Source organism: Aythya ferina (genome assembly GCF_964211825.1).
Source record: "Aythya ferina genome assembly, chromosome: 5".
Taxonomy (NCBI): Eukaryota; Metazoa; Chordata; class Aves; order Anseriformes; family Anatidae; genus Aythya; species Aythya ferina.
Window position 1 is genome coordinate 41,886,472 of NC_140301.1, and position 13,813 is coordinate 41,900,284.

The following is a 13,813-nucleotide window of genomic DNA, read 5'->3' on the forward strand; positions in this document are numbered from 1 at the left end:
TACCACGTGTGATCCGTGGCGCTTTATAACCGCGCACGCCGGCAGTGTGCCGTTCCGCCATGTCAGGTGAGGGCGCGGCGCCTGGAGCGCCCGGCGCGTCGGGTAGGCGCAGGGCGCATGCGCGGCGTGTGAAGAGCCATGGACTGGGCGCGGAGCCTGAGGGGCCGCCTGGCCGCCCGCCGCCTCCGTGAGTGGGGGGGCGCGGGGTGGGGAGGAGGGGGGGGGCTCGTCTTCATCTTCATCCTCATCCTCCTGGCCCTGGCTCCCCGCTGAGGCTGGCCGGAGCTGCGCAGCCCAGCGCGGGCCCTGCTGTCTGTGTCGCGCAGCCGCCAGGAGCGAGCAGGAGCTGAAGGAGGAGGAGATGGAGCTGTTCACGCAGTACTACGGGCAATGGAAGGGCGGGGGGGCCGGCGGCAACCCCTCCTACAGCAACATCCCCCGCTTCTACTACAGGGTGAGTGGGGCGCGCAGCTGAACGAGAAGTTACGTGGTGTTGTAAGGTACTTGTGCTTATTCGGAGAGGTGTTTCAACCACAGAAGAAGGAATATCTTGAGATCTGAAAGGTGTGGATCTTTTGTCTCTGTATGCTTAAGATCTTCAGATAACTACTAAGCATCTTGTGAAAGGCTATGGAGTAGTTTGGTGCTCAGGCAGTAGGCTTGGGGGTTTCCAAAAGGTAACAAGTCCTGCTTCTCTTTCAGAGGTACTTCCCTGTTAACTAAGTTTCAGCATACAGGTGTTATAAACAAGCATCTTCCTGTTTCTGTTCAGACACCGTAGGCTGCTACTTTGTGAAAAGGATGGGTCCTTAGTCCTGCAGACTGCAGATGAGGCTCTTGCTTGCATCTGCCAGAAATGCTTGGTCAGGCAACTTAACTGTGGCATACATCAGATAGCTTTGTAGGACTATGAGAACAGAAGTTTGACATCTTCACAGTGCTGACATTTATCAGCTTGACTGTTCTCTGCTGTCTCACCTTCCATTGTCCCATATTCCTTAGGATCGTGTGTTACTGCCAATAAAGTTCTCAAGTACTTAAGTTTCAGTTGCTGACTGTACATGCAAACATACAAGTCCAGATAATAATGGTACAGTTTTGTGTGCAGATATTGGTAGAATTTTCATACAAAGCATTCTCCCATCTGTTTTGCTGACCAAAACACACCTCATAGACATGTGTGCATGTGAGAGTCAGGCCTACCATGAAACAGAAAGTGCTGCTCTCTCCTGGCTAAAAACACACTAGTAAATGTCTCATATGTAGCCTATCTTGCACCAGTGGGAAAACACTTCTTAGGTGACTTACCAGGTATGTGGTAGGTCTCCCTGTCTCTCCTGTCAATGTCCCACTTTAAGTAAGTATTTCAGTAATGAAATAATTTGAGACAGCATGCAAATGTAAAGTACACCTGTAGAAGAAGCAGGTACCACACAGCATTCTGGTTGATAGTATGGTATTTTCTGTTGAGTAAACAGCTTCCTCTGAGGGTGTGAGTCAGGGTTACCTAAGAGTACTCACTCGCTGTGTAGTTTTTGAATGGTATCACTGTACAGAAAATTGAAACATCACAATGCTTCTAGCTGCCAGCTGAAGATGAAGTCTTGCTTCAGAAATTAAGAGAAGAATCTAGAGCTGTCTTCCTGCAAAGAAAAAGCAGAGAGCTGTTGGATAATGAAGAGCTGCAGGTACGAACATATTTTCTGTACATCTTGTAATGACTTCTGACAAACTTCCTTTCTCTGCACAGTTTGAGCATCAGTCCGCAGAATCTTGTGTGGCTGGTAAGGTGCTTTGTATTTGGGCACGTTGGCTTATTGTGAAGTCCTAGATAGAACTAAAGTGCTGAAAAGTCTTTGGCTGGTAAGACTTCCTCATGCTGTACATGAGGATTAAATCAATGGCTTCCAGTTCTCCAGCACATTCTGTCAATTTCCTAGTGGGCCCAGAAGTAATAAGTGTTTACATATCACTGAGAGACTCCAAAGACAGCTGAGTGTATCCTAGTTGGGTGTGTGTGTAATGCCAGTTTAGAGCAGTGGAAGTACTGCTTGCTTGCTTTCCTGGCTGAAGTGATGTGTACCAATTACCTGAGATAGCCTTGCAGTAAAAATGCATTTTCGCTGCACTTCTTAGATGCTCTGTCTTATGCACATTGATGTATACAGAGTGATGTTTACTTAATCAAATATATAAATGCCTTTCAAGAATCTCTGGTTTCTACTGGACAAACATCAGACATCACCAATGATTGGGGAAGAAGCAATGATCAATTATGAGAACTTCTTGAAAGTCGGTGAAAAGGCTGGACCTAAATGCAAGTAAGGCTTTCTTCTCTTGTATATGCTTACTGTGGCCAAGTTTAAATGGTGCTGTAACTTTTAACTGCTCAAATAAATAGAGACAGTTTAATGGTGAGAGAAATAACATTCATGAGGTTATTGCTGAACATAATGCTTTACATCCTTGCAAAGGTGTATTGCCTGCATCTCTGCAGTCTCTTTTGATAGAGTTCTTTGCAAAAGAGAATACAGTGTTCTTTTGAAGAAATTCTTATTGTATGTTTATGATGTTAGTGTGGACAATAAACTGCTCATTTCCTACTTGGAGAGGAAATCATGTCTAGAAATACTGCCTAGCATTCTGTAAGATCTTTTGATGGAACCTTTCCTACCAAATTTGTGTATGTCATGAAATGAATATTGCTTTATGTTCCTATGGGAGATTAGTGTCATACACAGCTGTGTTGTGCGTGTAGCTTTGTGACTGTGTGACTGAGTTTTATGCAGAAGCAGATGGCAGTACCAGCAGTTCCTTTTATTATGGTTAGATGTATGCTGTAGAAGGTCGGGAGCTACCAAATATATTGCACTAAAGAGAAATTAAATTGGAGAAAAACTCTTTAAATTCTCACATTGAAGAGTATGACATGTATGAGCAGTGAAAGCTGCTGCTTTTTATTGAGTTTACCAGTGTTACTTGGGAGGTTCCCAACTAAGTGTGTACCTGCTATGAATGCACTCTACACTTGTTGGCTGTAGCATAGTAATTCAATGTATTTGAAGACACAGAACATGTTCTGTGTTGTTAAAAGTCTTTAAAGTGTCTGAGTTTTGGGTGTGGAACTGCAGTGTAATTAGATGCACAGATGTAGCTTTGTGTTTGTGTTCTACAGGCAGTTCTTCACAGCCAAGATCTTTGCTAAATTGCTCCATAACGATCCTTATGGGAGGATATCCATCATGCAGTTTTTCAATTACGTCATGCGAAAAGGTTAGTTGATGTTTCCTGTTTTTTGGTGAGAAGCTGTTTTATTTTCAATGCTATTTTAAGCTCTATTAATTGCTTGCTGTCTTCCCAAAAACAGTGAAGTCTACCTCTTGATTGCTAATGCTGTTCTCATGGAGGTTTGAGGAGTTGTTACTGGGAGGTGAAAGCTCACTATACCTTTGAAGTCCACCAGCCAGCAAGATCACCAGTCTGTTTATTGTATATATTATCAATCTAATTTCCTTTATTTGGGCAGTATTGAGAAGAATAAAACAATGAACTTATGTGGCCAGTGTGATGTAACCTCCGGGATGAGACTGTCTAGGAGACAGCTTTGTCTACCAGCTGTTTTCCCTTCTACAGAGCATTAGCTGTGTCTTCTGACTGTGCTTGTCCAATATGTAAATGTGTTCTTGTCCATGTCAATATAGCCTTGCTATATCATCAGCTATTTTGGATTATAAGTAGCCTTTTGGTGCTGAAAAAAAATAAATATGAATTTTATATGTATTTAGTCTATATTAGATCTTGTGCTACCCAGTCTCATCTTGTTAACAAAGGAAACGTTGCCTCATCCAATGTGCTTTCTTGGGTCTGGTAGAGCCTTCAGGAGGGAAGAATGGCATTCTCTAGACCAGCTCAGCTTGTTTAACTTAAATTCATGAGGTGCAAAGAATGAGAAATGTGTTAAGCAGGAAATCTAGTAAGCAGAAGTGCAAAGTAAGAAAGAAGGGAGTAGTGCTTCTGTTGACAGCAAATGGCAAACAAAAGCTACAGGACAGAAAGACTTTCTGTGAAGTCGGGAAATGGTGCACTTTTCAAGAAGGCCTACAGGAAAAGACAGAACAGATCCACGGCTCTCCATTTCAGTTGTTTCACAGAGTTTGCCATAAACACACAAGACTTAATACCTGCCTCCCACCCTGTAAAACAAAACAAAAAAGAAACAAAGCCACCGACAACAAAATACAAACACTTAGACACAGGAAGCTTTCTGCCTTTCAATGTGTCCCATCTCAATATGATTGCGTTGTCAGTCCCTGTCCAACACAAGTCCCATCGCAGTGTTTGCCCCTCCTGGGACAGTTCCACAAAGATCCTTCTTTCTGCTTACTTTCAGCGCTGTAATTCTGCAACAAAATCAGCCCAGTAGCACATCTGTGCAGTAGCTGAGATCATTATGCAGTCTGTTGGACATCATTTCTTATGAGCTTTAAAGACCAGGCTAGGTCTTGAATTTAGATCTTTTTTCTTCCTTTCTTTTAGGAGCTTCTAGTTAATATTGTAGATTGGAATTAGTTGTTTCTATCCTTACTGCTAAGGATCCTCAGGCATGGCAGTGAAAAAGACAGAGTAGGGAGAAGCAACAGATGAGGGGAGTTACCCCACAGCTGCCTTGGAGCAGTGCAGTCCCACAGCCCACCTGGTTCTGACAGGGGCTGTGCAGCTAGGCTGCAAAGTTAATGACTGAATTACTTTACTGTTAATTAACAGCAAAGTTAATGACTGAATAATAGTGAAGCATTTCCCAAAGCACTGTCGAACTCCAGAAACAATCCTTCAGGAGAAACAGTGGTTGAGTTTCTTGGCTTTGTTGCAGAAGTCAAGCCTGGTACAAGTGTCTTGAATCACTTCGGGGAGTGTGATGCGCTTACCTGTAAGCTTCAGCCAGCCAACCTCTGGCATCTCTGAGTGGTACTTGGTCCACTTTGCCAAGCACTTAACCCTGAAGAGAAGAATGTTGGTATGAAGTACGGGTCATGCTTTGTAAGAGGAGCTCGTAAACTGCTTCTTCATAAAATGCAAGTTAGATTTAGCAGAGTGTGTGGTTAAGTTTTCTGTCTGATCTGTGGTCCATCTCCATTACTGTGCTTTAACAATGGCAGTGCAACTGGAAAATGCTGCTCTTCAAGTTGTGACCTTAAAGGTTTTCTGACTTAACTCCTGCGGCTCTGGGTATTTCTGCCATTAAGCACATTGTCCTGTAATTTATCTGATTGATGCACTGGATCTCAAATAGATGCTTGTGCTATTTTAATTCTACTGTTGGAACTCAGAAGTGAGGTTGGGACGGTTGGGTGTAGCTGCAACGTCTCATGCTGCATGAGGGGCTGCAGCAATCTAACAAGCAACCTGTATGCCTTGTTGTACAGCTGTTTTTAATGCTGTAGGAGTAGTTCAGTGAGAACAAATCCATGTGATTCAACATACCAGATGAAATGTGGTACCTGCTCAGCCATTACTCACAGCTGGTTATTACAGGGCAGTCTTGGCCACAGCATACAACACATCACTAGTGACTCTTAGCGGTTTGGAGACCGAACGAGGCTTTCTCAGCAGGGTTGGTACCTACCTGATTAAATCTCTGAAAAACAGGAAATATAGACATTAATATCTAACAGTTCTGCATTAATAACTTCAAATTCTGGTGAGGCTTCAAAAAAAACTCTCCAGGTTTTTACACTAAATTCTGTTTTCTGTTTTGCAGTGTGGCTTCATCAGACAAGAATTGGTCTCAGTTTATATGACGTGGCAGGACAGGGTTACCTCAGAGAATCGGTAAGTACATTCTTGGTTAATGTAACTCATGTGATAGAGCATCAAAAGAACGTAATAATCTAGATTTGGGGAGGGCACACTTGTTAAGATAAATATCAATCTGTATACTAGAAATCCGGTGGTGAGATCTAATTTTTAACCTTCTGCTTTATTTGCAGACCATTTCAGTCATTGCACCACATGTACGTGTTACGCATCTGACCTAGGATTTCTTGTGCACTGATACTAGCTCTTCTGCCTGCATTTGTGTTCTTTCCTGCGTTGTTTCTGGGTTGTATTTTTAATTAAATGTATGTGACAGGGTAGAGTGTAGCAAACGAATATGCTTTAAACAATAGTAGTGTTTAAAGCTTCTGTGTGTGTGCTCTTTTCTTTCTTAATTCTGCAGGATTTAGAAAACTATATTTTGGAACTCATCCCTACTTTGCCACAGCTGGATGGCTTAGAAAAATCTTTTTATTCTTTTTATGTCTGCACAGCAGTTAGAAAGTTCTTCTTCTTTCTGGATCCTCTCAGAACAGGTAGGTCTGTGTTTTTCAAACTAAGTATGTGGGAATATTTTCACTTTTAAAATGTTTCTACCAAAGCTACTTGTGCCTTCAAAATAACATATAATTGTACTTGTAGGGTTCCATTCAGCAGTATTGTATTTGGATATTCATCTCCCCTGAAGACCATGAGTGGGTTGGGTTGTCTGCTTGCACTGCTAATGAGTTGTAGTGAGGTATCCATCAGCTGAAGTAGTACAGAGATACCGAAATTAACAGATAAGACAATTGTTTCATCATAATGCATCATTAGCAGTAGCTAATTTTAAAAGTATTTAAAATGTGTAGAAAACACAGTAACTAACAGGTAACTATGAACTGTGGGGCAGAACATCCACGGGGCTGAGGAAATGCTCAAGAATGCTTATTGTGATGCACTTCTCTTGTGTTTAAACTTGAGCGCACCATATAAGCTCACTAGAAGAGGTTTGCAATTACAGCTGTTAATTCTCTTGTTACAGCTGTAGCTTATTCAGACAAGAGTTTGATTTCCCCCCCTCTCCCCCCCCCTCCATCATTGAATTAAGTCACAAACCATGCGTTATCAAGATTTTGTTGTGCCACTTGGAGATGTCAACATGGTGTGGGCAGTACCCTCTAGCAGAGGTAATAATAAGCATGTAGAGAGGGTGTATGTGAAACTACAATGTTGTTGTTCTGCACAGCTATTTGTGCAGCGTCTGCTCACAGGTAAAAGCTTCATTGGCAGAAGTTTTTGTCAGGTCTGAAGATGTAAAAATAATCACGTCACTTCAGAGTCAGTGTTTTTCTAATAAACATTCTAAGCATATGCTTTCTTTGTATTTTTTTTGTTACACTTTGGGTTGAATATTTATATTTTTAGTTTTCTAGCTTTCGGAGTTGCAGCCTAACTCCTACCAATATCAGACTAGTTTTGTTCCATCATTTGAAAAGCTACTTTTATTTTTATCATTTAAATGACTGCATTATCTGTGATGTAAGAATTTATTTTTTTTTTTGGTACTTCAAAAAAAAAAAAGACTTTTGTGCTGAGAACCAGGTAAATGAGAACAGCCAAATGTATGTGTTGGCTAGGTGACTGTTAAAATGCATTTTCCTTTTCTTGCTGCAGGGAAGATAAAGATACAGGATATTTTAGCTTGCAGCTTCCTGGATGACTTACTGGAGGTAACGATCTATCAAAATATACTACTGTATTTTAGTTTACTATTTTTGAATTCTAACTTTATATTTCACTTAGTTAAGGGATGAAGAACTCTCTAAAGAAAGTCAGGAAACAAATTGGTTTTCTGCTCCTTCTGCATTAAGAGTTTATGGTAGGTTCCTTTTATATGTGAACACTTTTTTTCCCCTCTACCTTGTATGACTTAGTCAAATTTCTATTGTTATTTTTCCTGTTATTTTTTTTCTCTTTAAATCCTTCCAATAACTTGTCTTTTCAACTCCTTTAGCCATCCTTTCAGTGTATCCTCCTGACTTTACAGTTTCTGTTCTCTAACGTTGCTCTTTACCTTGATTTTATCCTCTGTCATTTTCTGCTCCCTCTGGCATAAGGCACAAGGTCCCTATGTAACCTTTTTTTGACAGTTCTGTTCATGCTTTTGTATCAACTTTAGATCTTTTTTATTTACACCAGATCTGTTTCAAGCATGTTCTTGCCAGTCTTTGACACCTTTGTATAAACAGCCTTTACTTTTAAGCTGTTAATTTATAGTGGAACTGTTAGTGCCCCCTTATGGGAGCTCTGTCGGCCCAGTCTGTGCCACCGCCATGTTGTGCTCACTTGTGTTGCTCTGTGAATATTATTGTGGATCTAGCAGATTCTCACTTAACTGCATTAATTTTATAATGAAAATTAAATTAGTGTTAAGCTACATTTCCTTTCTCTGTTGAAACAGTTTGATGTTATAGGGATACTGTATCTTGTCCTGTCTCTTCCCTAGGGCAGTACTTAAACCTCGATAAAGATCACAATGGCATGCTCAGCAAAGAAGAACTGTCCCGATACGGAACAGGGACTCTAACCAACATATTTTTGGATCGTGTTTTTCAGGAATGCTTAACTTATGATGGAGAAATGGTAATTGCATACTTATACTCTGTTCACAAGATAAAAGCTTTTTCTTATCAACAAGGAGAATGTCTCATAAACAGTATCTTTGGGGGAAAAAAAAAGCTTGGGCTGATGTAGTCTTTCTTTCTCACAGTTCAGAGAAATGACAATGCAGCAGATTGTTAGAAAATTAATTTTCTAACATCAAGATGATTGCAGTGTGGTTGGAAGACAAGTTGCTTGCTTTGAGAAGTAGTGGTGTGAGGGAATCCAGATAACGTAGTATAGAGCTTCTCTACCACTTGTAGATTAAATAATACAAAGTGCATGTTGAAAAAATGTATAGATTTAGCCATGCTTTTTAATTGTTTATTTAGAGAGACATTTCATACTATTGCAAGTTGCCTTCATGATGAAACGTGCAGGTTAGCTAATAGCATTGGTTCTTGTTGTTGTAGTAGACTTTACGTAGCTGTGAAACGTGAAATCTAACTAAATTACAGTTAAAACCTGAGCCCTATGTTTATTTGGAAAGCTTGAGTTAATGCACCGCTACTTATAATGTCTGCATTCAGATGACTTAGAATCCATAGAATCACAGCATCACAGAGGTTAGGGGAGAGAGAACCTCTTAGTTGCCTCTGGTTTGCTGGACTTGTTCCTGTGCAAAGCTGCTTTCCTCTAGTTAGCCCACAGCCTGTACTGGGGCATGGGGTTTTCCCTCCCTAGATGCAGGATTTTGCATTCCCTCTTAAATCAGTGAGATTCTCATTTCTCCAGTCTGAGGTCCTTCTGCTTGGAAGCAGAACCTGCTGGTGTTTATGGTAGACATGGTGATTGCATTCACAGGACTGTAGGATTTTGACCCTTGGTTGTCACAACTGTATGTTAATCAGGAAAGCAAGAATCAGTACTAGTGGACAAAGTAAGACTAGTGAAGAAATGCGCAAATCTTTACTTTCTAATGCTTTAACCACATGGTTTGCCAGACTACTACTCTGGTCTAAGAATTGTGTACTTTAATTGGTCATGTAGTTTACTCTTGGATAACAGTGGAATTACTACTACTGGATATCTCTAATTTATGCTTATGACAACTTATTACAGCTTTTTTAACTGATTAGGTATACTCAGCAGCCTAAAGGTGTAATGAATGTTGTTTAAAAGTGTATATGAAGCCTGTTTAATTTGGATTTATGCTTGGAATTCTATTTTGCATCTAAAATGGCAGGATCTCCTATCCTCAGCAGTCACTAGAAACTAACTTTTCTGTTTGCATGGCTGGTAGCAGCCATTTTCTATTTCATGTCGTCTTTTTCAGAAAATAGACTGATCCCCTACAACGAAATAGCTGCCAATTATAATGTTCCTGCTTGCAAAATCAATTTAGAAAGAAGATTGTAATAAACGTGATTGTGTCTACTTTTAGGACTATAAAACCTACCTGGACTTTGTACTTGCATTAGAAAACAGAAAGGAGCCTGCAGCTCTGCAATATATTTTCAAACTGCTTGATATAGAGAACAAAGGATACCTGAATGTCTTTTCCCTTAATTATTTCTTTAGGGTAAGTCTCTTTATACAGGTAGGCCATTTTCTGTGTTTATGGTGTTATAGCCTGTGTGCTTCTGCATGCAGATCTGCAGGGAATCACTTTGAATTACCAATACCCACTGGGAGGCTAGTAACTACTTGTAAGAAGATTTAAAACATTAAAAAAAAAATTGCAAAACTTGGAAAGAATTCAAAAGGTATTTCATCATTTTTTCTGCAGTTGAAATTAACTGTTTTGATTTCATTTAGGACAAATATTTTCTATTGATTTCAAAAAGGGTCCTTAAAATTACCTAATTATTACGTGTTAAAATCTCTTATGATGGTTCTAGTTGGTTATTGCTCATGCTTTTAGTTTCAGTGTAATCTTCAAATACAGTACAAGAAATGTAAATACTGAAATGCAGTGCTGGTCTGTACATACAGCTGTGGGGTTTTTCATCCACGGTGCCCCATGCAAAAAGCTTCTCATATATTTAATACTTTGTATTTGTATCTTTTTTTCCCCCAAATGGGTCTGAAATAATTTCGAGTTGATTTTAAACTTAACCAAAGACTGTAAAGTATCCCTTTAAATTATGGCTTTGGGGGTGGGGTTCTTTTTCTGGTTTGTGGTGTTCTTTTGCTAATTGATACTTGGGTGTCTTGGGAAGGGGAATGTCAGAGTAAAGTAGTATTTCTGTTCGTAGGTTCTTAGCTCTGGGACTACATTTTTGCTGTGGTTGGTTTTGGCTGAGTTGAGAGCATGATGCTTTTTGTTCATGTTCAAGGCTGCCTTTTGGTGATATTTATTCAGACACAGGGACAAATGCTTCAGTTTTCTGTATGTGGATCTTCATATTATAACTTTAAAAATAAATGTCATACTTTTCCCTGTGCTCAAAGTATGAAGAACAAGGTACATACTTCACTTGACTCATTAAGTGTTCAGGCCTACTCCAAGGCATCTACTACCTCCCTTCTTTATGTTCATACGTAGGCTTATTGCAATAAACTTTGGTAGGGACAATAACCATATCATTTTATAAACAAAAAAAAACAGGAATTCTTATCTTGAAGGCTTTTCTTAAAAAAGGAAAGGTTGTTTTTCTTTTTAAAAACAACAACAAAAAAAAACTTTCAGCATTTTGGAATCAGAGTAGTTTAGGGTGGAATAGAACTTTTGGGATCACCTGCTCAGAGCAGGTCTGGCTTCATAGTGAGGGTAAGTTGTTCCTGGCCTTGTTCAGGCAAATTTGGAGTATTTCCAATGATGGAGACTCTGTAGCATTTTTGGTCATTTTGTTCCTGTGCTTGACCTTGCTGAGAATATCCTCTCCCCTAACCATTTCCCCTGTCTTGCTCTAATCAGAATGTCTCTTGCTGCAGTTAATGTCCATTCCTCTTGTCCTTGCACTGTCCATCTCCAAGAGGAGCATGGCTGCGTCATCTCTCTAATCACCTGCTAGGTTGCTGAACTATTATGTAGATTTCTACATTAATTTCTATCTAAAATATCTAGATTTCTACTTTGGCTTTCTGTTCTCCGGGCTAATTAATCATCTTATCAAGCCTCTCTTCCCATCTGTGCTTGCTTTGGCTACCTGAGCATCCTGATGGCCCTCTGGTGGGTTCACACTGGTTTGTGAATGCCTGTCATGGCCTGGAGAGCCCCAGGCTGCATCTGGACCATAGTGATACAGCTGTCCTGGCAGGGCTGTGCTGCTTGTGCTCGTGAAGCAAATGGTTTTGCTCACAGTCATTGTTTGCAGGCAGAGGTTTGGTGATGTAGCTCTAAGTAGTCTTGCATTAACGGAGCTAATAATAGCGAACACCATTTTACTTCAGATCAGAAATGCCTACTTAGAGCATGAAGCAGGAGAATGCCCAGACAAATGCTCAACTAGGCAAATGCACCATCTCCTGCATGTTATTTGATCAATCCCAGTAGAGGTTCCATTTTCAAAGCAATTGCAAGTCACTAGTCACACTGCTTTGTCTGTCTGCTGACTGGTCTTTCCCCTTTTCTCTTTCCCTAGTCTGTATTCCTCACTTTGTAGGACAACTGAACCTTCTGGTTTGAATGTATTCCTATCTTGAGTATTGAATAGTGATATTCAAGGGTCTGCACGTCCTGTTTGCAGAATGCTCAAATGCTGGTCATAACGATACTGGGTTCTTGTTATACTGAGAGCTGTGCACCCAGAGATGTGTATCACTGGTTGTCGTAACTCACCACTGTGGAAGAGAATTGGTTGCGAGCTGTGCTGTTAATACTATGTCACAAGGCAATACAGCTTAAGATGGAGAAGCATTTAAAACAGTTTCCTACAATGTCAGTGTAATACTGAACTACTTTTTCTAACTTTTGTATTTTAGGCTATTCAGGAACAAATGAAAATCCACGGACAAGAACCAGTTTCTTTTCAGGATGTGAAGGTTAGTTTTCCTCAGTAGAGAACTACATGAAATATTTGAATAAAGATTTTATAACTTGCATCACATTGTAGTTTCTAGGTTGATGCATATTTACTTGCAGAGTAGCAGAGGTGAATCTGATTTGTTACAGGTTTGAAAATGTCTTTCTGTTCAGCAGTTGCTTAGTAAGAAAAATCTGGTATTCAGCTGTTCTAGTTGTTTCCATATTTAATAGATGCATTGGCTGTTAATATGTACTGCTCTGCCTTAAAGATATTTCGTATATCTATTTCATAATTCAGGATCATCCCTCTGTGGGGGGTGTGGAGTTGACTAAAACCAACTATCAGTAAAATTCTCCTCACTGCTGCCTACTAACATCTAGCAGTTCTAGCACTAAAAGAATGAAAGCTTCTATAAAGCTTAACTCACACAAATGAACTGAGCTTCATATTGCTGCTTTGAGCCCAAAGCCTCCCCAGAAAAGCAAGTTCTTATTTGAGATCTGTGAGCTGAGCACACTGGTCCTATCTGTAGCTGCTATTATGTTTTGCATCTTAAATTATTAGAGACTTGTTTTGTAAACTGGTGAGGATGGCACTAGTTATCCAAAGATCATTCTGTATATAGTATATAATGTCACTGTTATTCTACTCGTTAATGTGTGGGGCCTTTTTTACCCCCAATTTCATCTTTTTTTTTTTTCTTTCACAGGATGAAATCTTTGATATGGTAAAGCCTAAGGATCCTTACAAAATCTCCCTTCAGGATTTAATCAATAGCAGTCAAGGAGACACTGTTACCAGCATTCTAATTGATCTGAATGGGTTCTGGACATACGAGAATAGAGAGGTCCTTGTGGCAAGTGATAATGACAGCACTGCTGATGTTGATGATACGTGACTTTGAACAGCAGTAGACTGTATCCATTGATATCTCTAACTGAAGCATTCATTAACTGTTGGAAGCTGGAGACATTCATTATTTGAATCAATGCCTCTTCCATTTTACTCCTCCCCACCTTATTCCCCCTCAAGCATATAATATAAAATGTGGTACAGAGGAATTGCAGAACTAATTCCTGAAAACAAACCAGCAAGTCTTGTTTAAGAGGTAGCTATGATTTGGTGTGTGTGTGTGGTGCTTTTTTTAAATAAATATTTGTGGACTTTTTCCTTAAACACAAAGCCTTTTTTATTATTTGAGTGCTCTAATATAGAATGTGAATTTATCCTGAAGGTGAGAATGTGTTTCTTGGGTATCCTCAGCACCGCCATGTACCCACACAGCCTCACAGGGCTTCCCACAGCATTCCTTGTGGCTGCGTGTAATGACAGCACTATTACATGTCCTTCTGTGAAGGCAAAGGTCTTCAGCAAGACCTAAACACCTTAGGCATTTTTCTTAATTTGTATGTCTATCTTTGTCTGGCAGAAAGGGTAGCTATTCA

General features: G+C 40.0%; 1 protein-coding gene across 3 annotated transcripts; it reads left to right on the forward strand.

Annotated features, from left to right (window-relative positions):
• Positions 1 to 59: 59 nt before the first annotated feature.
• PPP2R3C (protein phosphatase 2 regulatory subunit B''gamma) lies at positions 60 to 13,550 on the forward strand. 3 transcript variants are annotated; one of them, XM_084520583.1, is made up of 13 exons: positions 60 to 187; positions 327 to 454; positions 1,584 to 1,688; positions 2,209 to 2,321; positions 3,176 to 3,273; positions 5,759 to 5,829; positions 6,218 to 6,350; positions 7,471 to 7,526; positions 7,600 to 7,675; positions 8,303 to 8,439; positions 9,842 to 9,979; positions 12,325 to 12,384; positions 13,078 to 13,550. In XM_084520583.1, the coding sequence occupies exons 1-13, from the start codon at positions 139 to 141 to the stop codon at positions 13,264 to 13,266; spliced, it is 1,353 nt and encodes a 450-aa protein (XP_084376709.1). In that variant the 5' UTR covers positions 60 to 138; the 3' UTR covers positions 13,267 to 13,550. The 3 variants fall into 3 exon arrangements, with proteins under 3 accessions (XP_084376709.1, XP_084376710.1, XP_084376711.1); XM_084520584.1 differs by lacking the exon at positions 327 to 454 and having other exon boundaries at positions 123 to 187; XM_084520585.1 differs by lacking the exons at positions 60 to 187; positions 327 to 454 and adding an exon at positions 482 to 500.
• The last annotated feature ends 263 nt before the right edge of the window (positions 13,551 to 13,813 follow it).

Coding starts and splice junctions, on each gene's coding strand:
- PPP2R3C (XM_084520583.1), top strand. CDS start 139: ATGGACTGGGCGCGGAGCCTGAGGGGCCGCCTGGCCGCCCGCCGCCTC. Junction 6,351..7,470: donor TCTGGATCCTCTCAGAACAG/GTAGGTCTGTGT, acceptor TTCTTGCTGCAG/GGAAGATAAAGATACAGGAT. Junction 7,676..8,302: donor TTCTGCATTAAGAGTTTATG/GTAGGTTCCTTT, acceptor TCTCTTCCCTAG/GGCAGTACTTAAACCTCGAT.